Source organism: Vidua macroura, chromosome 20 (assembly GCF_024509145.1).
Source record: "Vidua macroura isolate BioBank_ID:100142 chromosome 20, ASM2450914v1, whole genome shotgun sequence".
In the NCBI taxonomy this organism is placed as follows: domain Eukaryota; kingdom Metazoa; phylum Chordata; class Aves; order Passeriformes; family Viduidae; genus Vidua; species Vidua macroura.
Genome location: NC_071590.1, coordinates 8,294,815 through 8,320,987, shown reverse-complemented (window position 1 = coordinate 8,320,987; position 26,173 = coordinate 8,294,815). Strand labels below are relative to the sequence as shown.

Below are 26,173 nucleotides of genomic sequence, written 5' to 3'. Positions count from 1 at the left end.
AGTCCCTCTGGGCCTGTCCCAGGCTCTCACCTGCAGCTCAGTGACTGTGACATGTCAGCTGCTGGGCCCTGGCAAGTCAATACCTCATACAGATGTGTGGCACCTCCCTGTCACCCCACAGCTCTCCTGGTGCTGGTGGCCTGTGAATGAAAAAATGTGACACCAAGTTTGAAACTGCCCGCCACCCCCAACACCAGCGGGAGGACATGGCAGGTCCTGCCCCGCTCAGAATCCCGGTACGTTTGGCATGGGAGTGAGGGGAGAGCAGGGAGGTGTCTCACTCTGTCCCATGAGTTATCCCAGCCCACTGCGTGCAGGTGGGGTCTGCACTGGCAGCATCTCCCCTCCCCGCCGGGCCGAGGACACTGCGCTCGGCCTGGGGGAGCGCTGCCAGCGAAACCCGACACGGCGGGGCTGTGCCAGGGACAGCAGGAGCCAAGGGGCCGGCTTGTCTTGGCCACTGTGATGGGAGTGAGCGAGACACAGCCCCGCCACGCCGCACACAGACCCCACAGCCCTCCGCCGCCGCCGCGAGAGCAGGAGCAGCCTCCAGCCCCCTGCCCGCTGGAGCTGTGGTGAAGCAGGAGAGGTAGGAGGCTTCGCAGGGTGGATTTAGGATGGCTCAGCCCCTGCCTGGCTCAGGACAGGCAGCAGGCGCCTTGCACGGCGCGTCCGGGCTCCTTTGCTGTGCCAGGACCCTCGCTGGGCTCCGCCGCTCCGTGCCCTGCCCTGAGGCGCTGCCCACGCTCGCCATGGCCAGCCCAGGCGCGGGGAGCATGCGGCCGGACCGCCGGCCCCGGCTGAAGTTCACCCCAGCGTGGTTACACTTTGCTCGCCCCGGCGGGGTTTAACAGAGCGCGGAGGAAGGGGCTCGTTCCACTCCCCCGGCAGGGCAGCATGAAGCCGGAGAACTTCCCCGAGGAGAATGGCTTCGGGGAGGGAAGGGCCGCTGGCCAGGGCAACCTCACACCCGAGAGCTGCCAGAAGAAACGCCGCTGGATTCCGGAGAACTTCTGGGAGGACGTGAGGCAGCTGCTGGTGCTGGCGGGGCCGCTGGTAAGAGAGACTCCCCCCAGCACAACCACCCCTGCTCACCTCCATCCCTAACCTTCAGCTCTCCTCCGTGCTTAGATCCTGATCCAGCTGCTGATCTTCCTGATCCACCTTGTCAGCTCCATATTCTGTGGCCACCTGGGCAAGGTTGAGCTGGCCTCTGTCACGCTGGCCATCGCTGTAAGCATTCCCGGGGCCGGGCACCAGCTCCCTCCCTGCGGACACGGGGATGAGATATGGCAGGGGAAAAGGACAGAGGAGATTTCACACTCCCACTTTTCCTTTCATCCCCTCTCCCTGCCTGAAAGTCTGAAATGGTCACCTTCACTCCTTGCTTCTTTAACTCCCAGGTTATAAATGTCACTGCCATCTCTGTAGGCTATGGTTTGACTTCAGCGTGTGACACCTTGATATCACAGGTGGGTAGGACATGCTGGCTTGTCCTGAGGACACGGGGAGGGTTTCCAGCATCAGCTGACGATGCCCAGGCACCACACGGAGCCCTGGCTGCTCCTGCGAGCTGGGGAAGCTTATCCCCAGGTAACAATCCCTTAATGAGGAGATTCGTCCTCCAAATCCTTCCCAGGAGGTTTTCAGGGTGATCAGAGCTGCTCCACGCTCTTCAGGGCCCCTTTTCCCCCAGCACCAGCTGATTTCAGTGCTGCCCTCTCACCTTGCAGACCTATGGCAGCAAGAACCTGCTGCGCGTGGGGGTGATCCTGCAGCGGGCCACCATCATCATCCTCCTCTGCTGCTTCCCTTGCTGCGCCATCCTCATCAACGTCGAGCAGTTGATGCTGCTCATGCAGCAGGATCCCGACGTCTCCAGGTTGGGTGGTCCCCTCATCCCTCCCTGGTGTGGAGGGGCTGAGAGGAGGGTGGCCATGGCCATGCCCCTCTCCCTGACCCCTCTCTGTGTCCCCAGGCTGACCCAGCACTACGTGAATGCATTTCTCCCTGCCCTCCCGGTGAGTGCCCGTGGGCACCCTGGATGCCACCTGCACATGGGGACGGGCTGTCCCCGTCCTACAGCTCAGCACTGGGCTCATCTCATCCAAAATTTCCTTTGCAGGCGGTTTTTCTGTATAACCTGGAGACAAGATACCTGCAGAACCAGGTGGGTCCCAAAGTCCTCACACCCACCCTGGCTCAGGGCTCCCTTCCACAGTGCATCCAGGGTTTCCATGCTCACTGTTCCCAGTGACAAGGAGCCCAGGTGCCCCAAAACAGCTGTGACCCTGTAGATCACCCCATTCCACAGCCAGCAGTATCCCTCCACCTCCCTTCATACTTCCCCACATCGGGGATTTACCTCCATCACACTCATTTTCCAAGGAGGCAACGTCACTGGAAGTTTGGGGTTTTTTTCTGGGAAAGGCACTGAGAGTGGGACTGGGGAGACCTTCACATCTCCCTCCCAAAACCTTTGGGAAGACCCCCTCATCTCCTCCTCTTTGCAGATGATCATGTGGCCGCTGGTGCTGAGTGGGGTCATCGGCAACCTCGTCAACGTGGCTGCAAACTACATCCTCCTCTACGTGTTCCACCTGGGCATCATGTGAGTAGCACCTGTGCCCCCTGGAGAGGAGAACAGGGCACCTGGCAATGGCAAGGGAACACTGAGCTCACAGGGGCAGAGCAGGATGTCTTTTTCCACCCTGAGGGAGGCATAACCAGGATGCCAATGACCTTTCTCACTTCCTCTGCAGGGGCTCTGCCTGGGCCAACACCATCGCTCAGTATTCACAAACCATCTTCTTGTTCCTCTACATCATAGGCAGGAAACTCCACGTGAACACCTGGGGAGGTAAGGGCATCTCCCCTGCTCCCTCTGCTTCCTGTTTTACCCAGCAATGTCCATAAAACTTCTATCAGGTGTTCTTGATAAAGAGGAATTCTGCTCATCCTGATGGTGAAATATTAACCCCAGCCCGCGGTGCCCTGGGTGCCACAGTGCTGCTTCAGTGGCACTCGTCACGCACCAGCACTGGAAGAACTGTGTGATCAGCACTAAATGTTAATTCTGCAGAAATGAAGCTTTCTGCTGAGCTTTTGGAAGGTTCAGCCCCAAAGCCAGATGAGCACAGACATAAGCAGGAGGTTGTCTTTGGACACTGCTCTGGGAGGGATGGGCTGAGGGTTGTGCTGCTCTGTGGCCCGTGGCGCAGCAGCACAGAGGTTGTAGGTGGACACTGAGCTGATGGAGATCCTGCGGAGTGCTGGCTCTGAGAACAGGAATGGCACCTCCAGCTGCCCCGGGTGCTGTGCAGAATGTACCACATGGCCAGTCTGGTCATCCATCAGGTGTCCTTTCTCCTCTCAACAGGCTGGTCCAGCGAGTGCCTGCTGGAGTGGGACAGCTTCACCTCCCTGGCTATCCCCAGCATGCTCATGATGTGCATCGAGTGGTGGACCTACGAGATCGGGAGCTTCTTGATAGGTCAGTGGAGAGGGGAGCTGCCAGGACATGGCCAGGCTTGATCCAGAGCAGCATCCACAGCCAGCACTGACCCCTCCTGTCCCACAGGCCTGCTGAGCGTTGTCGAGCTCTCCGTCCAGTCCATCATCTATGAGGTGTCTGTTGTGGCTTCCATGGTAAGGGCTGGGTTACCACTGCACACCAGGGCTCCATGGGGGCTGTCCTGAGACAGGCACACAGCAAAAATCTGCTCCAGCAAACCCCCATCTTCCCTCTCTGCACTCCAATCTCTCCCTGCTCCTGCCTAGCCCTCCTTACGGATGGATTTAAATCCAATCCTGAAGTCCATCCTGCTCTCTGCTGGGTGGGTGTCCCCCCGTGACTGTGACAGCCCCATTGTCAGACACACGTGAGCCCTGTGCTTGCAGATCCCCCTGGGGCTGGGCACAGCTGCCAGTGTGCAGGTGGGCAACGCGCTGGGCGCAGGCAACATCGAGGTGGCCAAGAGATCCTCCAGCACCAGCCTGATCTGCACAGGTCAGCCCACAACAGCCTGGAAAGCCTCTTCCTGGCCTCCTTCCCATGGAGCAGGGAGTGTTTGCAGTCCTCTGCCTGCCTCTTCTCCCCCTGCTCTCCAGCCAGGCTGGGCTCAGCTCTGTGCTGTGTTTCCAGGGGTGTTCTCCGTAATTGTGGGGTCCATTTTAGCTGCCACAAGGAACGTGCTGGGATACGTCTTCACCAAGGAGAAGTGAGTGTCCCCAGCTCCTGGCCTCGGTGTGTGGAGGTCTGTTCCCAGAAATGATCCTTGGCTTTCCTCCATCCCCAGGGAAATCATTGACTTGGTGGCGTGGGTCATGCCTATCTACGTTGTCTTCCACTTGTTTGAAGCCATGAATGTAAGTCCTAGGGAATGCTGCTATTTTCCATGGGCAATCTTGGTTCTCAGCAGCAGCATCATGGATCAGGCAGTCGAGGGTCCCTCAGGCTGCAGCTGAGCACCAGTGCCCACACCAGGACCCTGCAGAACTCCTGGGATCATCCCTTAGAAAACATGGAGCACATGAAAGGATGGTGACCCACAGGACCGGGCAGGGACACAGAAATAATGGGCAGAGGCAGGGAGCTGGGTCACCTCCTGAACTGGGCCAAGGTGATGCTCCCTGCCCCAGCCCCTCTCCCTCTCCTGGCAGGGTGCCTGCAGCGGGGTGCTCAGAGGCGTCGGGAAGCAGAAATTTGGTGCCATCATGAACGCCGTGAGTTACTACGGTGTGGGAATGCCCCTGGCAGCTGTGCTGCTCTTCGTGGCCAAGATCGGCGTCATAGGTACTGACCCCTGGGCACTGCGCCCCCAAACCCCCCCAGGGGCAGCTGCAGCACCACTGGGGGCTCACCACAACCCTTGTGCCTGCTTCTGTCCCCCCGCTGACCTGCCTGCGCACACTGGGGTGGGCTGGGATGGCTCCTGCAGCTGCTGGGAGCTTTTACTGGGGAAAAGTAACCCCAAAGCAGGCACCCGTGAGCACCCTGTGTCCCCACTGACATGGGTGACATTCCCTTTCGGGACCTGCTGTCCTGGGATGCTGGGTCGGCTCTGGCTGACGCCGTGTGCCCTCTGCAGGCCTGTGGGTCGCGATGCTCGTCTGCATCTTCATCCTCTGCACCTGCTTCCTCATCTACATCTCCCGCCTGGACTGGGAGAAGGCAGCCAAGGAGGTAATCCGGGCACTGACAGCACATCCCTGCACTGGGAAGGTCCTCAGTGCCCTGCTGGGATGAGACAGGCTCTATCTCATGTCCAGTGCTCCAGAGCAAAACCCAGCTCTCCCATGACATCCCTTTATTCAGCTTCCTCCTGCACAAGCACTCAGTGGCCTCGAGGTTTCCCCCTGCACCTCATCTGGGGACACAAAGCTCAGAGCAGATGGGGTGACCCGGGCTACCTCAGCCCTGAGCATCCCCTTGTGCCTCAACAGCTCCAGGGAGGCCCCGAGAGAGGCAGCACAGCTTTGCCAGGTGGGAGTTCCCCTCTAAACCCAGCACGTTCCCTCGCCAGGCTCAGCGGCGCGCAGGAGTGACCCAGCTGCCACCAGCGGAGCTGCCGAGCCTGGGCCCCGAAGCCTCCTGCAAGGACCTGGATGTGGGACCAGCCCCCCAGCCCCACACTTACCTCCCCGCCAGGGCGGTGTTGGGGTCTGTCGGTACGGCAGGAGCCGGGCACCGCGTGCAGGGGAGGGTTTGGTGCAGGAAGGGTCCTGAAAGGTTCAGGAACGAGCCCACAAAATGGGCGAGAGTGTCATGCTGGTGACACCCTCAGCTCCTGGGAGAGCACTAATTGCAAACGTGGGCTCGGGAGGGTGGCAGAGGTTGGCAGAGGGACAACCTGTGGGCAGTCCTCATCTGGTCCCACCTCTGGGGGCAGGACCTGGTTGAGATCTCCACTGCTCCTAAGGTGCCTTCAGCCCTGTGACAAAACCCTCCTGAGAAACCCCTGAGTGGCCCCCAAACCCCTCAAGCCCCGTTCTCCTTGCAGCGGGATTAGAAGTGCAGAACGATGTCGTGCTCACGGGCATCACCAAGACGGAGGGACCCACGTACCAGCTGGAGCTGCGGGAGGCCACCTCCCCTCCGGCCACCCCCGTGGTCACCAAGCAGCTGATCTTCCGGCGGGGGCTGGCCGTGGCCGCAGCTGTGGCTGCGCTGGCCCTCGGCATCACCGTGAAGCTGATCACCAGCACAGACTGAGTCGCACCAAGGACTCTGGGGACTTGTTTTTGGCGTGAAAGCCTTTCCTGAGGGACAGGCGTACCGAGCACGGACAAGCCAGCGGGAAGATTGAGTGCACGCCTGTCCCGCAGGAGCCAAAGGGCCTCTCTCAGTGGTCAGCAGCGTTTGTGCAGATTTTGGTTGGGAACGGGCCCTGAGGCTGCTCTGGCGCCCAAAACGCTGTTCTGAGCTGCCTGACACACACTGAGTGTGTGGGGGACCCCCCAGCCCACGCTGCCAACACCCACTGGAGCTGAGCACAGCCCAGCTCCCCCTGCTGCTCCATGGCAAATGCCCAATAAAGAATAAACCCAGCTGGAGTGGGAGTGGCTCCTTGGGGTGGAAGCTGAGGGCAGAACAGGGAACATCCACACATGGGTCTTACCGTGCCCCAGGTGGCCTTCGCAGCAAAATAAAGGTTTTATTCAGCAAGAGTCAAGGGCAGCTCTCAGTTACAAGTTTGGAGGTAAAAGACTATCCATAAACTAATAAACCCCTGAAATTCAGGTGCAGAGGAGGTGGCTGTGGCTGCTCTGCCACTCTGGCCAAGGATGCCTGAGACCTGGGACTCCAGTTGCAGCAGTGCCCCTGTCTTTGCCCCAGTAGCCCCAAATACAGCAGCACAACAGTCCCTGGCACTTCTCAAGTCCTTGGGACAGCATGGCCACAGCTCAGGTGGCTTTTGCACACCTTGGATGACCAAAGGTGGTTTCCCTGCAAGGAGCATCACCCATTCAGTCATGATGCCCTTCAAGGATGAGATGCTGCAGGTTCTTCGAGGCTCCTTCCCCTCTGCTCTGGGGACAACCAGCCTGGACTGTCCCCTGCAGTGAGACCCTCATTTCCCAGGCTTATGGCTGTGATGAGCAGCTTCCTCTGGGGATCAGGTGAGGTGTTACAGAGATAACAGGCTCAGTAACGACTGGCTTTGTTTAGATACCCTTGTGACAAACACTCCCACGTTCCCAGGAGTTTTTAGAGGAGCTACTGTTTACAAAGCAGGGTGGATGCTGTTTCCTTCCCTCTGCCACTCACTGCTCAGGCATGATCCACGGACTAGGTCTGGATAGATTCCTGTTTCAGCAGGAGCTGGAGCCTTTAACTTGGGGTGTCTCTGTTTTAGGTGTTTTTTTTTTTTTTGTCTTCTACCCCTTCAGTGGGTTGCCTTGGAAAAAATGAAATTGCAGCAAAGTTCAGCAGTAGGACTGCAGAGAGCGAGCAGAGGGTCCAAGGGCTGGCTGCCCATCACCCCTCTCACTGGGGGCACAACACCTGGAAAGGCACAGGAACAGGGATGAGTCCTCCAGAGAGGGGGCAGAGCTCAAAGGAACGGGGTGATGAAGGGTTAGGAGGGGCTCAGGGGACAGAGCTGGGAGCACACACCCACAGGGACAGCAGAGACCCAAAGCTCACCTTTGCCACCACGGCTTTCACAGCCGCCAGCAGGGCCGAGATGAAGTGTCCCACTCTGCTCCTGTTACACTGCTTCAGCAGGAAGAGCTTGGCCAAATGCATCATCTCCATGCTGCCAGGTGGGTACCTCAGTTTGTTCACAACCTCCCACCTCAGGTCCTTGATCAGGCAGGCGCAGCGGTGGGAGAAGGTCTCGAAGGTGAACCTGCCGTGGTAGGCGCCCATCCCGCTGTGGCCTGAGGGACACAGCCAGGCAGCTCACACCAGGCACAGGCACGCCTGCGTTTCTCAAACTCAGTTTGGCAGCCCCCAGAACGCAGGGAAAGTTTGGTCATGCTGCTTCTCAGGGCAGAGGAGTAAAGAGCAGCTTTTTTAATTTTGCAGAAATCAGTGAGGACCTGCTCACTGCCTTGAACTGCTGCTGGTATGAACCCACCCTTAAAATGTTAATGACACCAATTATCTCCTCCCAGGGCCAGCCTTGCTTTTCCCACAGAATTCTCACAGGGGTGGGGGACAGGAGGAGCTGGGCCTATGATTTCAAGGAGTGGGACATGAGGAGGACATTAAGCAACAAGACCTCAGCCCTGTACCCATAGCCAGGTGGTCTCTGCCACAGGAGCCTGACAGCAGCTCTGGAAACTCAACCAGCACATGGACAAATTCATCCCACACCCCAGCACAGGAGAACCAGAGCTCACTTGTGTGCCAGGGCGTTTTCCTCTCTCACTGGGAGGCCTGACAACCAAAACACTAATGAGCCTTTTTACAAAGCAACGCATCCCACAAAACATTAACACATTAACGGGAAATGCAGCTGGAAGTTCTTGAACTGCCAAATGGGCAGACAGCTCCTGGGTGGGGTCAGAGGCTGCTGCTGATTGAATGCAGGTGCATGGGCTGGAGCAGGGACTCACCCACACCGCCGAAGGGCAGATCTGGAAGCTGGGAGTGCATCATGACATCGTTGGCTGTCATGCCACCGCTGGAGGTCTCTGCTATCACCCGTCTGATCAGCTACCCACCATGGGAGAGGGCACAGAACAAATCAGGACGGGACACATCACCGTGTACCAGAGCAGGGAGGGTTCAAGGTGATGCTTCCATCCCCCTTTGCAGGGGGCACAGGCTGTGCCTTGTTCCATGAGAGAGGCCACTTTACACCACTTAAGCACAGGATGTGCCCAGCTGGAACAGCCGCAAAATGCAAAGGCTTCTGTCAGCCCAAGGTGCTCCTCAGCCCTCCCACCGGAACTGCCTGGGGCTGTTGTTCCAGGGCAAAGCCCTGACCTGAATTCCTGAGCTGGCACAACAGAGCCAGGAAACGGGGGCAGGAGACAGGGCAAGAAGCAGCACCCAGCTGTGTGGGAGGAGATGGACAATCCTAGAGCCCTTCAGCTGGAGACTGGGAGCCTCCAGCAGCTCTGGGGACTCTCATGGCCCCCAAATGCTACAATTCACATGGAAAAGGAACTGACACAGACCCTGCAGAAAGCTGTGTCTGGGATCAGCCATGTTCAGGATCCAGAGACACTTCCAGGAGGGAGCACAGCCCTGACCCACCTGCTTGTTGTTGGAGAACACATACAGGGCAAGGGGCTTCTCCCGAAGGTTGATGAACTCAATGGCTTCCTCCACGCTCTTCACAGTCACAATGGGCAGCACTGGCCCAAAGATTTCCTCCTCCATCACCTTGGACTCCGGGGAAACATCCGTGAGGATGGTTGGTGCTGCAGCAAATGGGAAAATGAGAACAGCAAGAGCAGGACACAGACCTGGCCCATCACAGGACATTGGTCAAGTAAGGCACAGACAAACAGACCCCACAAAGCACCCACTAACACCTCCCCTCCACAGCAGCTGCCAGGAGCACCTATGAAGCAGGAGGCCTCATCAGCCTCTCCCCCAAGAGCGATCCTCTGCCCTTCCAGCAAGCCCAGAATCCTCCTGAAGTGACGCTGGTTGATGATCTTTCCATAGTCCGGAGACGACTTCACGTCCTCCCCATAGAATTCCTGACAAAGGGAACAGCAGAAACAAAAGTGCTCAGCAACATCTTCCAACAGTTCCAGGGAACCACACCTGGGACAATCTCCACAGCACGAGGGACTCCTCCCCCACCTTCAGAGTCGCCTTGATGTTCTCCACCACCTTGCTCTGGATGGATGGGTCACACAGGATGTAGTCTGGGGCGATGCAGGTTTGCCCACAGTTCATGTACTTGCCCCACGTTATCCGCCTGTGAGAAGGGAGAAAGGGACATGGTTTCTCCATGCTCAGTCCCTTCCCCAGCCCTCAGCCCAGCTGCCAGCACCTGAGCTGGGGATGCTGGCCCAGAGATCTCCCCCTGCCCTGCTGCTGAGGGCCCATCAAGGGTGCAACAACCTGACCTGCAGGCGACAGCCAGGTCACAGTCCTTGTCGATGTAGCAGGGGCTCTTCCCCCCCAGCTCCAGGGTGACAGGGGTCAGGTGCTTGGCAGCTGCTGCCATCACAATTTTGCCCACTGCAGCGTTGCCAGTGTAGAGGATGTGATCAAATCTCTGGGTCAGCAGCTCGGTTGTCTCAGGAACTCCTCCAGTGACCACAGCATACAGATCCTGCAGGGCAGGGGTGTCAGGGTCACCCCAAGCCAGCGCATCACTGTGGCACAGAAAAACCATCGCCACAGGCCCCCAGCCGCGTAATAATTAGCACTGACTCCATGATTGCAGAAGGCTGATCAATTCTTTTATTACATCATCTTATACTATATTATACTATACTTATTAAGAAACTCAATAACCCTTCCAGCCAGCCTGACACAGCTTTGACCTAATTGGTCAATCAATCCAAACATCATCCAGTGTCCAATTGAGAAATCACCCTTTGGTAAACAAATCTCCATGTCACATTCCACATGTGGACAACAGCAGGTGCAACAAGTGGAGATAAGAATTGTTTCTCATTATTTTCTCTGATCTTCTCACACAGCCTTCCTCAGGAAAATGCCTGGGCAAGTCTGTGCCTGCTCTCTGTGGCCAGAGAGCTGCTGCCACAAGAAACCAGGGGACCAACACGGGGCCACACTCACCTTGTCCAGGTACTGTGGGAGGAGCTCAGCCACCAGCCGAGCCGTGTTCTCGCTGACCTCCGACGGCTTCACCACCACGGCATTGCCTGCAGGGCACACACGGCACGGACACTGAGCCCTCAATCCTCTCCCCCACACCCAGCCACCAGCCCACCAAGGCCGGGGCCGTGCTGGAGCCCCACCTGCTGCGATGGCCCCGATCAGGGGCTGCATGACCAGCACAAAGGGGTAGTTCCAGGCCCCGATGACCAGCACCACGCCCAGGGGCTCGTAGCCGATGTAGGCCTCGTCCCTCATGGTCAGCAGGTCCCTTTTCACAGGGTGAGGGGCTGCCCAGGATGGCAGCTTCTCCATGGCCAGATCCAGCTCCCTCAGCACACCCAGGACCTCTTGGCTGTAGGCATTGGGCCCACTCTGTAACAACAGGGAGTTTGGGGAAGGGATGGAAAAGGCACCCACCTCCCTCAGCCACCGTGGCACCCTGAGGAGTTAGAGCCATCCAGTTCCACGGTGGGGGACACGACAAAAACCATTTGTCACTGCAGAGACAGCCCTTGGCCTTCCTGCTTTCCCACTGTCCCTGCACAGCAAAAGGGAGAGACCCCCTGAGAACACAGACCTTGTTCAGATCCGCCTTGAGGGCTGCCAGGATCTCCTTCTCCTTCTCCTGCACCATCCTCTCCAGGGCCTTCAGCTGCTGAATCCTGAACTCCAGCGGGCGGCTCCGGCCCGACTGGAAGGCGGCCCTGGCCCGCCCCACGATCTGCTGCATCTTCTCCATGGCTGCTCAGCGCTGAGGAGACACCGGCGACCCCCAGCTCACCACAGGGCCAAGGAGGGCTGCTCAGCCCTGGGAACACCACCGTGAGGTGTCCCACCCCCAGCAAGCCTGGCAGATTCTGTCCTTCTCGGAGAGGAGTTCCCGCTCTCAAGCTGAGTGCTCAGGGCTCACGGCATCCAAGCCCTGTTTCTACCTGCACAGGGCACCTCTCAGAGCAATCTGGGGTTTGCTGATTGATCCTGTTTTCCAGGGTGCTTTCTCCAAGCCTTAAATCCACCAGCCACTCCACCCTCTGCTCACGGGGATGTTCCCAAGGAGCCAAAACACAGAGATGACTGTGGCCCGGGTGGGCAGCCAGCTGGAAGCAGAGTTGCATGCCCAAAGCTGGCCTGCACCCATCTTCCCCATAACCCTGAGGCCCTCACATGTCTTCAGAGAAACATGACAAAACACTGCAGAGACTTCACCCTGCTTCCCAGGAGCAGCATTTCACTCTTTAGTCAGCACCAGAGATCTGATCCTGCATCCGTGCCCAACCAACCAAGACAACCAAGATCCCCTTACCACGATTAAATCCTGCCCTTCCCAACCCACTGCTATAGCTGCGTGACACAGCCCAAGAAAGCAAGTGACTCATTAAAAAAAACGAAAGAAAAAAGCAGGTTACCTTCAGAGAAGCTTCTCTCTCCACCAGCCTCCTGTGGTGAGTGCAAGCAGGCACAAGCCCTTCCCCTGCCATGGCCTGGGGTGATCCCTCCTCCCACAGGAGAGCTGGCCCTGGCCCAGGGCTCTTGCTGGGTATGAAATGCCCTTTACCAACCCTCTCCTGGCTGTGGAGCCCTGGGTGGCTGCTCCCAGCCAGGGCAGTGATTCAGCCCCAGTGTGGGATGGCAGAGACCACGTGGCTTTGCCCACGCCTGGCCCAGGTGCCACAGCTGCTGTCGGGACACAACGCTCAGGCTCAGGATCTAAAAAACCCCAGCCAGGCAGGTGAAAGGTAATCCAGCATGGATTTGAGAGGGGGAAACAGGCCAGCTCCTCTACTGGCTCACCCCACTCCCTGCTTGGCTCCAGGAGTGTTTTCAGTGCCCAACAGAGCTCAGGGGGACCCTTCTCAGGGTGCCAGGGACACCTCAGAGCACATGTGTGCCATTCAGCCAAGCCATGGCCAGAGCTGGGACCAGCAGAGCAGTACTCCTCAGCAGACTGCAAAGACTTACCACACTCAGTTTATTATTTAAATTCTCAGTGTTTATTTAGTGGCTTGCAAAATGTATCATCAAAAGGGCTTAGCACATGGATTTTCACCAGACATGAAGAAATCCCACTTATTGCACAGTAAATGTAATTTTCTACTCTGTATTAATTGCATTTAGTAATAATTTTTCAATTTGCTTTAACATTAATAGTTCTAAGGCTCTTTCACCTTCAACTCCTTCAGCATCCTTCCCCCAAGCTAGAACAAGCCCCACATTATCCCCCAGTGCAAGATTACAGAGTCCTGAGAAGCTCGAACACGAAGGAGCACACACTTACTCTTCCAGTAATTGTTTTCCCTTGGAGGAATCTGACCAGAAACAGCTTTGTACTGGCTTTGGCTGGGATGAAGTTAATTTTTGTGTTAGACACTAAGTTTCTTTGTAGAAGGATAGTGCTGTTTTAGGTTTGTGACATGGGGAGTTATGGTGTTTTGTCTTCCCAAGTCACCACCAGGTATGGTGATGCCCTGCTCTCCTGGGGATGGCTGAACACCTGCCTGATGAAGGGAATTAATGAACAAATTTCTTAATTTGCTTTGATCTGCCTGCAAGCCCAGTCTTCACTTCACCTATTGAACTACTTTTATCTCAACATACAAGTTTTCTCACTTTCTTCCAATTCTCTTCCCCATCCCACAGGGAAAAAGCAAGTGGCTGTGTGGGGCTGGGCTAATCCACAAGGTATTTGTCATTCCCACTTCTCTGAACGGGCCTGGAAGTTCTTTTGCTCCAGCTTGAGACACTCATCAGCACAATACAGGCAGCGCAGGCATCACCTTTGGAATTTTCTAACTGCTAAATAACTGTTAAAGGCACTTGATGAAACACAGAACCCAGCAAGCAGCCTCTGACCAGCTGTGGATGATTCTGGATTGCAGAGATGTGAGAATGTTTCACCTCAATTAAATGGCAAGGGGAACCTCACTGGGTTTATTCACAGCCAGCATGCTTGGCCAAATGCATCGGGCAGCACAGCCTGTCTCAGGCTTGTCACCAAGAGGGTGGGTGTTCAGACCATCCCAAAAACTGCAGGGAAAACACTGTCAGCTCAAGGATTGCTGAAATTTGGTCACTGAAGGAAGGTGAGTGGTTTGGTGCAGGACACTCTGTGTCCCTGGAAGCTCTGCATGGCATGGGGTGGAGGTAGGGACTGGAATTTCTTGCTCTGCAGTCCTCCTTCGGAGAGCTTGTCCCCACTGGTCCCTCTGTTCCAGCATGGCTTTTAAGTAAACAGGAATCTGAGCCTTCTCGTGGTTAGTGCCTCTCTAAGGCTACTCTGTGTGCTCGACAGCTCACTGAAATCACCCAGAACAAAAGAAAACAATGACTTCCCAGCTTAAGGAAACAGACACAAAGCAAGCACCCAGAGTATGACGTGCACATGGTGCCTTCTCCTCTCTTCATCCGTTAATCACCTGTGAAAGCAAAACACAACACCAACATCCCGTGAAGGATCTGCTGAGACAAAACCAATTCCCTTCTAGAACAGCCTGAAGCAAAGCCCCTTCAGTCAGGGGGTTCCCCAACGTGCAGCTCTCCTGCCCCTCAGCATGCACTGGTTATCTCAGATGCCAGGGAAAACATCGTGCTCTGGCTCAGCCCCACATTCACTCATCTATAAAGCTTTTCCCAATCTCAAACTAGGTCTACACAGAGGAGAAGAAAAAGGTTCCTACCTCACTGTGACAGCCACAGCAGTGCTCTGAAACCTGCTCCTCCTTACCACCCACTGGGCCAGCCCAGCCTCTGCACAGCCAGCACAACCAAGAGGGCTTTTCTCTTCAGCACAGACTGGTGGCTCTGAGAAACCCAAATGATTTCAAGATGCTGTGAGTTTCCCCCCCTCTCACTGCCCTACACAGGGCCTGCCTCCCTGGCTGCTGCCTCGAGGCCTGAGCCAGTTCTTGGCTCTTACATCTCTTCCTGGATTATGTGGGCAGGTTATTTCCCCTGGGATGCTGGGCTCCTGAGTGTCTCCTTGCAGCAGCAACTACACAGACTGAAGGGCAGAGTTCTGATCCACTCTGCCTCCTCCTGTGCCCTCAGGAGCTGCTCCCTTAAGCTCACTAAACCCCACGAAGCAGTCAGTGAAGGCACATGTAGTGTCTGGTATGTCAGACATGGACAACCAACAGTGATCATGCTTAGAGATTTAGATCTTGCTCCTCCACCTCAGGAGAAATCCTGAGCCTCCTGCAAGCCTCTGCCTCCTGCAGAGAGGAGAGGACATCCCACCCTTCTGCACTACCCAGCTGGAAACAAGGGAGGAAATGGGAATAACTGAGCTGAGGTCAGACAGGGGCTGCAATGGGCGAGGAGGAACAAGAGCTGGTCACAGACCCCGGCTTTGAGACACAGCTTCCCTCCCCAGGGTGCCACGGCACAGACTGCAGCTCTCTGGGCTGTGAGGCAGCTCAAACGCTGCTGAAGGAAGCCCTGGAATGGAAACCACGCCTAACTAGTCCAAAACTACCAACCTCTGCCTCTGGAGGGAGCATCCCACGGGTATCACCTACCAGGAAAGAGCAACAAGGAGTACAGCAGCCTGCGAGATCTCTCCGGGGATATTCCTATTCTACAGACAGCTTGCAAGAGTGAGAAGGCAAGAATTTAAGGTGGGACAAATATCATAAATCTCAAGACAGAAAAAAAGGCCAGGCTTCACAAAAGGGCTGCAGTTGCAAAGAACAGATCAGATAAATTGCACGTGCACTGCCATGGACAGCAAAGACCCAAAACTCACCTTAATCATCACCGCTGCCACAATCCCCAGCAGGGCCAGGACAAAGAGCCCAATTCGGGCCTTGTTAAACCGTTTCAGCAGGAAGAACTTGGCCCAGTCCACCTTCTTCTGGCTGCCAGGTGGGTACCGCATTTTGTTGGCGCTCTCCATCTTCAGGTCCTTGATCAGGCAGGCGCGGCGGTGGGAGAAGGTCTCGAAGCTGTGCTTGCCGTGGTAGGCGCCCATCCCGCTGTGACCTGAGGGACACGGCCAGGCAGCTCACTCCTCAGGCTCAGCCAGCCAAAACTCTGTCCACTTGAGGACAACTGAGCAGCACTTCTCAGTCTCTGCAATGTCCATCTGTACTCCAACCCTCTTCCTCCTCACCTCATTTCTGATTGCAGCTAATGGTTTTAATGCACCTTTTCCCAGCAGGCCGCACTAAATGCTTCAGTCTTTCCAAAAATACACCCAAAGGTTTTTCTCTCCTGGCCCCTGTCCTAAAGCACTTCAAGAACTTATAATTACTACCAAGACCTGCTGCACTAAGACTCTTGAGCTGTAGGAGACACAGGGATACCAAGACACAAACCATGAGTTGTTGTTCCCTGGGACACACTGTGCAATAAGTCCCAACTCTTAAAGACCTCCAGTAACTTACCAACACCACCAAAAGGCAAAGTTGAGAGGAAGAAATGCATAATGACATCATTTCCAGTCACACCACCGCTGGAGGTTTCTGAGATGACTCTCTTGATTAACTAGAAAAATACACAAACCAAAATATTAAAAAGGTTCAAAGAAGAGACCAGACCATGTAACTGGTACTGGGAAGGGAGCTACATTTCAACAACGTTCATCTCCTCTGGCACAGCCCTGACCCACCTGCTTGTTGTTGGAGAACACATACAGGGCAAGGGGCTTCTCCCGACGGTTGATGAACTCAATGGCTTCCTCCACGCTCTTCACAGTCACAATGGGCAGCACTGGCCCAAAGATTTCCTCCTCCATCACCTTGGACTCCGGGGAAACGTCCGTGAGGATGGTTGGTGCTGCAGCAAATGGGAAAATGAGAACAGCAAGAGCAGGACACAGACCTGGCCCATCACAGGACATTGGTCAAGTAAGGCACAGACAAACAGACCCCACAAAGCACCCACTAACACCTCCCCTCCACAGCAGCTGCCAGGAGCACCTATGAAGCAGGAGGCCTCATCAGTCTCTCCCCCATGAGCAATCTTCTGCCCTTCCAGCAGGCTCTTGACCCTCCTGAAGTGACGCTGGTTGATGATCCTTTCATAGTCCGGAGACGACTTCACGTCCTCCCCATAGAATTCCTGACAAAGGGAACAGCAGAAACAAAAGTGCTCAGCAACATCTTCCAAGGAATCACACCTGGGACAATCTCCACAGCACGAGGGACTCCTCCCCCACCTTCAGAGTCGCCTTGATGTTCTCCACCACCTTGCTCTGGATGGATGGGTCACACAGGATGTAGTCTGGGGCGATGCAGGTTTGCCCACAGTTCATGTACTTGCCCCACGTTATCCGCCTGTGAGAAGGGAGAAAGGGACATGGTTTCTCCATGCTCAGTCCCTTCCCCAGCCCTCAGCCCAGCTGCCAGCACCTGAGCTGGGGATGCTGGCCCAGAGATCTCCCCCTGCCCTGCTGCTGAGGGCCCATCAAGGGTGCAACAACCTGACCTGCAGGCGACAGCCAGGTCACAGTCCTTGTCGATGTAGCAGGGGCTCTTCCCCCCCAGCTCCAGGGTGACAGGGGTCAGGTGCTTGGCAGCTGCTGCCATCACAATTTTGCCCACTGCAGTGTTGCCAGTGTAGAGGATGTGATCAAATCTCTGGGTCAGCAGCTCGGTTGTCTCAGGAACTCCTCCAGTGACCACAGCATACAGATCCTGCAGGGCAAACAAGAGCCTGAGTGTTTCTTTGATTCAAAGCACTTGCATCAAGGCAACAGCTCTGCCTGTGGCAGAGGGCAGACTTATTTGTGGCCTACTTCATGATAAGGACAAAACAGAGTGGTATCAGAGATATGCTCTGCTCCTTCCCCTGAAATGAAGATTCATTTCCCATTCTGTGCCACATGAACTAAAACAAATGAAGGCTGAGACCAGGGTTCAGTCTAGCTGTGGAGCTGCTCCCACATAGGGAGAATCAGACACATATGGCTGCCAGGCTCTCCCAAGGGTTCCCTCCTTCCCCTGCTCCTGGCCTCCCACCTAGAGAAGGCTCTAACTCCCTGGAGGAAACTCCATAGGGCCCTGTGCAGTGACAGCAACAGCTTATCTCCGTGACACAGTGCAAGGGATGACAGAACTGCCAGGCAAGAGGAGGAGGAACAACACCTCCTCCGACGAGTGCAGTTCAGCAGGACATGAAAACCCAGGACATGTTGCCATGGAACACAGAGTGCCCAATTCTCAGGAATGCACCGCCAGCATCCCACACAACCTGTGCTGACCTAAGGGCATCCCCAGCACAGCTCCAAAAGAGCAGCTCCTGCAGTGAGAAGTACATACACACCTCTCCATATGGTCATGGGTGTCAAAAAGGCTGTCACACTGCAGCAGCGTTATGTAAGCCCATACACAAACACAGGGAGAATTTGTCAATGTACCTTTGGACTCTAACAGCAACTCAACCCTTCCTGTGCCTCCTGCTTATGCTTCTTTGAAGGGAGCAGGCAATGGATTTGGCTCGAACCTGCAGGAGCCCTTTGGAGCAGGACAGATCCAGACAGTCATGTCAGGCACGGGGCCACACTCACCTTGTCCAGGTACTGTGGGAGGAGCTCAGCCACCAGCCGAGCCGTGTTCTCGCTGACCTCCGACGGCTTCACCACCACGGCATTGCCTGCAGGGCACACACAGCACGGACACTGAGCCCTCAATCCTCTCCCCCACACCCAGCCACCAGCCCACCAAGGCCGGGGCCGTGCTGGAGCCCCACCTGCTGCGATGGCCCCGATCAGGGGCTGCATGACCAGCACAAAGGGGTAGTTCCAGGCCCCGATGACCAGCACCACGCCCAGGGGCTCGTAGCCGATGTAGGCCTCGTCCCTCATGGTCAGCAGGTTCTTCTTCACGGGCTGAGGGGCTGCCCAGGACGGCAGCTTCTCCATGGTGAGGGCCAGCTCCCCCAGCACGCCCAGAATTTCATGGCTATAGGCGTTGTGCCCACACTGAAACAACAGCGAGTTTGGGGAAGGGATGGAAGAGGCACCCACCTCCCTCAGCCACCATCACAGCCCTGCTGCTTCAAAGTGTCTGCCACTGGCAGTGACAAAGGATCCCTGGTCAAAGATGGCCAGTCTGGGTGTGTGAGGCAGAAGCCAAAACCTGACAGCCAGGACTGCCTTAGACTAATTCCTTCTTAGAAATGGTGGCAGCAGACCTTCGCAGGCCATAGTGGGAGCCAGGGCCAAGGGAGCAAAAGCCATCTAGCACAGCAAAGGCAGCCCTTGGCCTTCCCACCTTCCCTTCAGGGCCGACCACTGTCTGTGCACAGCTGATGGGAGAAACTCCCCCACCCAGACCTTGTTCAGATCCGCCTTGAGGGCTGCCAGGATCTCCTTCTCCTTCTCCTGCACCATCCTCTCCAGGGCCTTCAGCTGCTGAATCCTGAACTCCAGCGGGCGGCTCCGGCCCGACTGGAAGGCGGCCCTGGCCCGCCCCACGATCTGCTGCATCTTCTCCATGGCTGCTCAGCACTGAGGAGACACCGGCGACCCCCAGCTCACCGCGGGCCCTCCCCGGCCGCACAGCCCGGCTTGTCCCCGAAAGCACCGGACGCGCTCCCACCCCTCAGCCGCACTCCCCGCCCCAGCTCCAGGCAGCGAACCCGCCGCCCCTAATTCCGCCGCATCTCTCTGAAGCCTTACGTAATTCCCGAGTTAGAAAAGTTTGAGAAGCAGCGTTGGTGGCAGCGTGGGGATGTCACCGAGGAAGCCGGGGCTGCTCCCGGCGGGGCGGAGCGCACCGCGGTACCGAGCGACACCCGGCGAGGACACGGCGGGATGGGGACCCCCCCCGTACCCCCCGAGGAACCGCGGGGACCCCCGAGCGACACCGGCGCTGAGGCCACAGCCGTGGCAGCGGCTGCGGCACGGTGGCTGCCAGCCGCTGGTTCTCCCCACGGCCGGTGCCCTCCGCCCCGGGCAGGACCCTCCGCCCCCGCGGCCCCGCCGCCCACCGGGGTCGCCGCCGCCGCAGCCGCTTCCTCTTTCCGCTCACATGACGGAAGCGGAACGGGCGAGGCCGCGGGGCCGCCGCTCCCCCTCCCTGCCTGCCCGGTGGTGCCGGTGGCAGAGAGGAGGAGGAGGAGGAGGACAAGAAGCGGAGCGGGGTGAAGGACGCGTCCCCGCGGTACCGCCGCTACCTTGACCGCCGCGCTCGGGGGTGCTCCTGGCCGTGCTCGCAGCGCTGCCAGGCTGCCGCAGCGCTCCGCGGGTCTGGCACTGCCGGGCCGGTTGTGAAACGCTGCCGGGGCGGAGGGCAGAGTCCCTGCGGAGCCTTATCGGGGCAGGGAGCGGGGAACGGACGGGGCAGCGGCTCCTGCAGGTGGCCCTGCCCTGCTCTGCCACGGAGGGGGAGCGAAGCCGGGCAGGTGCTGTTTTGGGGGAGGCAGGAAGAGCCCGGCAGGACGGTCGAATTAACCTTGATACGGTCGTGGCGTGGGAAGCGAGCCAGAAAAAACGCGGAGAAAGGAGCTCGGGCAAGGCTGGGCACATTCCGGTTAAAAATAGACCTGCCACAACTTGTTCTAGGAAAAGCACGGTGATTATTTAAAAATTGTATGCAGGTTGTTACACGCTGCCTCTCGTGACACGATTTACCCAGGGCCTTTACTGCTAGGGCTCCTCGGCTGCAGCTGTACCCACTAAATCCATGCCTGCTGCACCTCCTTGCCACACAGGGCTGGCACCTTCTCCTGCAAAGTTTAATCCCATTTTCCCACATCAACACGGCCCTCTGAAGCTGGGAGTGCCTTTTGGCTTCAGATTGTGCAGAACCACAGCTCCCCCCACAAAAACCAAGCTTGCCTTCTGTGGTCAGTTGGCTTCACTAACCCCTCCTGGGCTATGTCTCAGCAGGAACATTTCACAAGCTGTTATCACAAATTTTGGCAGTAATCACCCTGCTGTGGAGAAGAATGACACAAGCAACTGCTAAAACTTGTGTGCAGGAGGCAACATGAGAAGGAAAAACAGGCTGAGCTTGACAGGGCCCTTCCAGGTGGTGTAAGGAGAAAAGCTGGGTATGCCTTGAAGAAAACATGGTTAGAAGCAGGAATGTGCCTCACAGGACCATTGCCTGATGGAAATGCTCCCCATTATCCTGTCAGCACCCTTGCAGGCACAGCAGGTTGGAGCTCTGTGCAGGCCCAAGGGATTTTGGATAAGGATTAATGGTACTGCAATTAGAGTAAAAGCCTGAGCTGTCAGCATGGAGCATTACACTGTGCCTGGGGAAATGGGGCTGCACTGCACCCACCCAGGCTGGCAGCACGAGCAGGGAGATGGATGGATTCTCCAGAGCTTGTAAAATTCTCACCCATCAGCCCAGAGGGTTTTCATGTCACAACAGTGCTGCTTGGCAGCACACACTGGAAGCAAATGTCCCAGCTCCCAGTTATCCCACTGGTCAGTGGGGATAAACCTGTGCAGCATCCTGGGAGAGAGTCCCCTTTGGTCCTTGCTGGGGACATCTTTTGGCCAGCTGGGGACAGGGAACAAGGCTGAGGGCTTTTTTAGCATTGCAGAGTCTCAGCTGAGTGAGACATGTGGATTCCAGGGAAGTGTGGGATCTCGAGTGAGACAGAGGAATACCCCGTGCTCCCCACGCCTTGGGAGCTGGCAGTGTTTTCTATTTTAATTCAATCACTAAGAAACAATGAAGGGAGCTATTTATGGGAGAGCAATGGAACTCCGGAGGAACTGGGAGGTGAGCAGTGCGGAGGGGGGGCTCTAAATCTGTAGTTACAGCAGCAAGAGGTGTTTTATTGAGAAGCTGAGCTCAAGAATTCCCCCCTACCCTCGCTCCTTTTTGCCTTCACTCCCCTCTTGGAGTCAATTAACAGCAATCAGACAGGCTCCTGCCCTGGGGAGCAGCCCTTTGTGCTCATCCTTACCCTGCTTCCAAAAGCACCCAGCAGAGCCTGGGGAAGGAAGACTTTGGTTTGGAAGATAAACTGTGCAGTATTTGGTTTCAAGAGTCCACCAAATAACACAGATGATCAATAAATGTCCTTTTAGCTGACACACCACAGTCACAGAACTTCCAGTTTTCAGTTACAATCCTTAGTCTCTGCTTAAATGTCTGCCTAGTCTCAAATTCCAAGTGTTTTCTGGAAGTAACATAACTCAGCCAGATCCCAAACCCAAGCAGCACTCGACCATAAAAGCGGGTACAGAAGATGAACAACAGGGAGAGGTTTTTAGGGAACCTACAGGGATCAATGCAGCTCAGTTCATTTATGGCATCACTTGTTTTGAAAGCTGTGGCTGAGCTCACATTCGCAAGAAGGAGATACTGTGTCACACACAGCCCTGGTCTGTGGGCTGCATTGTGGCCAGAGTTCAGGCCATGGAAAATGTGAAAGGGACACAAAGAAACAATGGGAATGATTGGCACAAGGACTGCAACAAGACTCAACAGCCCCACTGGCACTCGGCTGGCTTTCAGGCAGCAAGGAGGGGGAGCCTCCTGTGCACAAAAGCCTATTGAAAAGGTGTTTGTCCCAAGGAGCAGTGCCAAGGCTTCCTGCAGCTGGGCTCCAGCTGACTTGGAGACCTCAGGAGAGGGGTTACCCTGATGGACTCCACTCCTCTGCAAAAAGGAGGAGCTGTGCGCGCACTCTGGGAAAAGCCACGGCCAGGACCACGGCTCAGGTCAGATGGGAAAGTTCAGGATAAAAAGAGATTTGCTTAAAGACTTAAAAGGCATCCTGGACTGTCAAAAAAGATAGTGGCAAGCAGAGCTCAGAGAAGACAAAAAAGTCAAAGGATCAAAATTTAAATTAAAAAGCCCCCCAAAATAGAAGAGGAAGCAGGAATCAGAAATGGGGTGGGACACAAGTCAGGTCACAAGCCAGCTTATCTGAATTTCAAAGCCTCAACAAGCTTTGGAAGCAGCACAATCCAGCTTTCACTTTTTCATCTAGGAAGATGAAAAGCAAGTTTCCCTTTTTGTTGTAGCTGGGCACAGCACTGGGACATGGGTGAATCACAAGTTATTGACTCTGAACCCCGAGGAGATGTGCCAATAACTTGATGTAGCTGTACAAGATAACGGCAAGAACTATGCAAAACCCAGGCAGTCCCAGGAACAGCTCCCTCCTCAAAATGCTCCTTGGAATAACTTGTAGCATCTTAGTTGCAAGTTACATTAACAGGATTTCCTCCTCTGTGTCAGAGGAAGGGTTGAAAGTTCAACTTCTTGCTTATGAAAAGCAGCAAATGTCAGAATCAAAATGTGTTTTAGATTCCTCAGCTGACATTTTGTAAAATGGACAGAATGGAGCAAGTGCACAACACTCAAGGAGATGCTGGAGAGCTGAGCTAGAAAAGCACAGCAAATCTCTCAAGTTCTATCTTTTAAAGGTTGGGGGAAAAAAGGTATTTATTAAAAACAAGCACCTGCTGTTCAGCACAGAGAGCCAAAGACAGAGGACAGCTTCAGGATCTTTGTGGAATGAGTTTATGCAGAAAGACAGGCCCTGAACATTGGTCTCCTCCTCCTGAAAACAGCCAGCAAGAATAGCCCTTTTCTTCTCCTCCTGTTTGTGCAGCTGTAGCCTTGCTGGCAAGAGGGGAAGGAGAATGAGCTTGAATCCTGAAAGGAAAGAAAGAAAACCAACAAAACCCAGTGAGTTCTTGAGAAAAGCAGCCTATCTCCTAGACTTGTGCATTAAGGCTGTTGCTTTGTTCCTAGATTTCGGGCTCAGACATATCATTAGCATTCCCAGCTCACTCCTTCCTTATCCTCTTTACGTGCCACTCACAAGTGGAGGGGTTTTTAATAACAAATTGGAGAAAATTTGATAGTACAACTCAAAAATACAATATCCACACAGCAGCTACCTCAGCATACCTCAGCTGGGCAGAGGGTACAGGCTCTGAGGTGAACAAAGCCCATTTTTTGTCAGCTTTGGATAGAAATTGTAACTTCCTGCCAGCTTTTGTCAATTAGCTCTGTATTTGCTGTTCTGGCAGCCCAAACAGCTCCCCTTTGCTAGAAGCAACAAATAATCACCTTGTTGAAAGATCATACAGCTGTTACCCAGGATCCTACTTTGCATTTTTGTCTTCCAATCCAAGTTAAAAAAAAATAGGGGAAAAAAAAAAAAAGATTCAGGGTAAATTGTCTTCCTAAAGCCAGGGAAAAACAAACTCAGGGACACTTTGTGCCTGAGCTACCCAGAGATAATGAACTCAAGGATGCTGCCCCATCCTGCCCTGCTGGCAGGGCCAGCTGCTGAGGGGAACATTCAACAACAACTTTACCCAGGCAAGTAGAGAATTTTTCCTAAATTTAACACCTCTGGTCACAGAGACACAGAAACTCAGTTGTACCATAGAAACACTTCTAGTGTCAGTATTTATTTTTACCTTAATATACATTTATACAGGCCATAATAAAAAGGCTATTACGCAACAGTTCAGTGAGTTATTACCTAGTTCCAAGAATAATGCATGCAATTACAAAGGAGAGGTAGAAACACCGTATTAAAGACCTAAAAATACAAACATTATATAAACAAACACTTTCAAATTAACTGTTGGAATTTCATACAGATAAATAAGGTAAAAAGTACATTACTCTGTCAAAGTAAAGGAAACACATGGTTATCCCAACACTGAAACAATATTTTGATGTGTAAGCCCTGTACAACTTTGTCAAATAGTTCAGACCACTGTGTTTAAGAGAATTAAAATGATTTTGTCCTGGAGAATGGTTTATTCAAGTATTCAAGCAGTTGAGTAACAAAAAAAGTCCCCAAAACAAAGTATAGGAACCATTTCCAGAGAAGCTGATCTGCCTAAATACTTTGCAAATCGCTGTCCTGATGATCTCATGGGATGCTTGAAATGACAATGCCTATAAGGCTAAATGAAGCTTCCCACCTCTCCCCCAAAATGCACACAAAATAATCCTGATTTTTCACACACTCTATATGTAGAGATTCTACATCATTTTATCAGCATCTCAAACCACAACATTATTTTCTGGTTTGTTTTTTATTTTATCTTTTTTTTTTTTTTTTGCATGGTTCCTTGCAGAACCTTTCAGTTTACAGTATTTATTGTAATACTGCCCAAGAAACAAACTACAGAGAACTGTCACTACACCCCTAAAGACTGCAGGCATTAATGCACATATTGCATGCACAACAAAAGATGCAACCAAATCTATAGAAAAAACAAACAACCAGCAACTCAACATTGCTATTATTGAGAAAGTCCAGAGCAGTAGTTACTCAAGTATTAGACAAATAGGTATAAAATGGAAAGGTTCACATGAATACAAGTTTTTACACAGTTTGTTTGAAAGTCTTCTAGAAGCTACATTTGAAATTCTGAAAAGAATTTTATGTACACTGAAATGAAATTCAGCCAAGTCCATTGTGCCTTCTTTCTCTAGATTTTTTTTTTAATATAGTTCTTCAAAAATGAATATACAGTTGCTTTAGTAAATTAGTGCAAAACAAAATATTTTGGAAGAAGATCATCAAATAGTATCCACATCAGCTGAAAATCCCCTGGGGATTTTGCACAGATGGAAAGAATTTCTTCCACCCCCACTTTTCCCCTGGGGTAAGAGCGTGTTTGCCATCCCTTCATATGACAACCTGAGCCATGTGTACAACAGGTGAGCTCCAGACAAGGCAGCTGAGCCCCAAAAAGCTTCAAGCAGCACTTGCACATGGTTAGGGTTTCCCAAATTCACTCAGCCACATTTTACTGAACAGCTTAAAAACTCTTGAGGGAATCTTCTGAGGGAAATGTCTTTTTTGTACCTGATGCAGAAGGATCCGCTCTCTAAAAACCTCACGAGGGAAAAACAACAAACCCTGATCATTCAAGTTCAAAGCACACGTACAAGGATCAGTTTGAAATGTGAAGAGAGATTCTTTTAAATTCTGTTGCTAGGAAGGAAAAGGAGCTGCTGGATTGGTAAGGCAAGTGTACTTTTGGAATTTCTCCTCTTTGAATATGCTGCTGTTTCTTTGGTAGTCACCACAGAAATGTAAGAATCATCTTCCACATGGGGCAGAACAAGGACAACAATGAAGCTGTAGTGAAAAAAGTGCAGTATCACTGATGTGGTCCCTTATGTTCACACCATCTGGTCCTCAGGATATTCCTACTGCTCATACACAGCCACTGTGCTGTAGCAGAGTGCAGAAAGCCTTCGCTCAATGCTGGATTTATCTGCAGAGACAGGCACAACACAGGCGATGACCAGACTTATTTTACAATGAATTAATTCCATGCAATTTTCATTATTCAGCTGAACTTACACTTGTGTACATTTTCTATATCTGCAGGGTCTTGCAGTATTTTAGCCAGTCCCTCCAGCAGCAGGGCTGCCTTGTGGTATCGATATGTGATATCTTCAGTCTGCTGGAACATCTCATCCAGAGCTGCTGACTGCACCTGCAATCAGTCAGGAC

At 54.1% G+C, this 26,173-nt stretch overlaps 4 protein-coding genes across 16 annotated transcripts in view; 1 reads left to right on the top strand and 3 right to left on the bottom strand.

Annotated features, from left to right (window-relative positions):
• The first annotated feature begins 42 nt into the window (after window positions 1-42).
• Window positions 43-6,555, top strand: LOC128817085 (multidrug and toxin extrusion protein 1-like). Of its 4 annotated transcripts, none has more exons than XM_053995203.1 (19): window positions 43-236; window positions 507-589; window positions 892-1,056; window positions 1,132-1,233; window positions 1,404-1,472; window positions 1,734-1,882; window positions 1,979-2,021; window positions 2,126-2,170; window positions 2,514-2,611; window positions 2,763-2,860; window positions 3,380-3,493; window positions 3,581-3,648; window positions 3,901-4,009; window positions 4,145-4,220; window positions 4,299-4,368; window positions 4,663-4,795; window positions 5,091-5,185; window positions 5,526-5,670; window positions 6,003-6,555. In XM_053995203.1, exons 3-19 carry the CDS (start codon window positions 898-900, stop codon window positions 6,212-6,214), a joined length of 1,785 nt encoding a protein of 594 aa, XP_053851178.1. In that variant the 5' UTR covers window positions 43-236; window positions 507-589; window positions 892-897; the 3' UTR covers window positions 6,215-6,555. The 4 variants fall into 4 exon arrangements, with proteins under 4 accessions (XP_053851178.1, XP_053851175.1, XP_053851176.1 ...); XM_053995200.1 differs by having other exon boundaries at window positions 855-1,056; XM_053995201.1 differs by lacking the exon at window positions 507-589.
• A 76-nt stretch (window positions 6,556-6,631) lies between these two features.
• Window positions 6,632-19,967, bottom strand: LOC128817088 (aldehyde dehydrogenase family 3 member A2-like). 4 transcript variants are annotated; one of them, XM_053995218.1, is made up of 11 exons: window positions 19,877-19,967; window positions 11,340-11,513; window positions 10,903-11,134; window positions 10,721-10,806; window positions 10,039-10,247; window positions 9,770-9,887; window positions 9,522-9,663; window positions 9,212-9,378; window positions 8,566-8,665; window positions 7,649-7,884; window positions 6,632-7,507 (listed from the first exon to the last, which is right to left on the bottom strand). In XM_053995218.1, exons 2-11 carry the CDS (start codon window positions 11,499-11,501, stop codon window positions 7,490-7,492), a joined length of 1,470 nt encoding a protein of 489 aa, XP_053851193.1. In that variant the 5' UTR covers window positions 11,502-11,513; window positions 19,877-19,967; the 3' UTR covers window positions 6,632-7,489. The 4 variants fall into 4 exon arrangements, with proteins under 4 accessions (XP_053851193.1, XP_053851194.1, XP_053851192.1 ...); XM_053995219.1 differs by lacking the exon at window positions 19,877-19,967 and adding an exon at window positions 19,691-19,756; XM_053995217.1 differs by lacking the exon at window positions 19,877-19,967 and adding an exon at window positions 19,380-19,469.
• ALDH3A2 (aldehyde dehydrogenase 3 family member A2) lies at window positions 12,731-19,918 on the bottom strand. Of its 7 annotated transcripts, none has more exons than XM_053995209.1 (12): window positions 19,877-19,918; window positions 19,035-19,208; window positions 18,449-18,680; window positions 18,267-18,352; window positions 17,186-17,394; window positions 16,917-17,034; window positions 16,678-16,819; window positions 16,368-16,534; window positions 16,144-16,243; window positions 15,504-15,739; window positions 14,437-14,560; window positions 12,731-14,175 (listed from the first exon to the last, which is right to left on the bottom strand). In XM_053995209.1, the coding sequence occupies exons 2-11, from the start codon at window positions 19,194-19,196 to the stop codon at window positions 14,480-14,482; spliced, it is 1,533 nt and encodes a 510-aa protein (XP_053851184.1). In that variant the 5' UTR covers window positions 19,197-19,208; window positions 19,877-19,918; the 3' UTR covers window positions 12,731-14,175; window positions 14,437-14,479. The 7 variants fall into 7 exon arrangements, with proteins under 7 accessions (XP_053851184.1, XP_053851185.1, XP_053851181.1 ...); XM_053995210.1 differs by lacking the exon at window positions 19,877-19,918 and adding an exon at window positions 19,691-19,736; XM_053995206.1 differs by lacking the exon at window positions 19,877-19,918 and adding an exon at window positions 19,380-19,441.
• A 4,098-nt stretch (window positions 19,968-24,065) lies between the features above and the next one.
• ULK2 (unc-51 like autophagy activating kinase 2) overlaps window positions 24,066-26,173 on the bottom strand; it is a 36,671-nt gene continuing 34,563 nt past the window's right edge. Inside the window, exons 27-28 of the mRNA XM_053995649.1 lie at window positions 26,021-26,156; window positions 24,066-25,931 (exon numbers count right to left, since the gene is read on the bottom strand). Of these exons, the coding sequence (XP_053851624.1) occupies window positions 25,864-25,931; window positions 26,021-26,156 (204 nt within the window). The 3' untranslated portion in view covers window positions 24,066-25,863. The remainder of the gene's footprint in view (window positions 25,932-26,020; window positions 26,157-26,173) is intronic.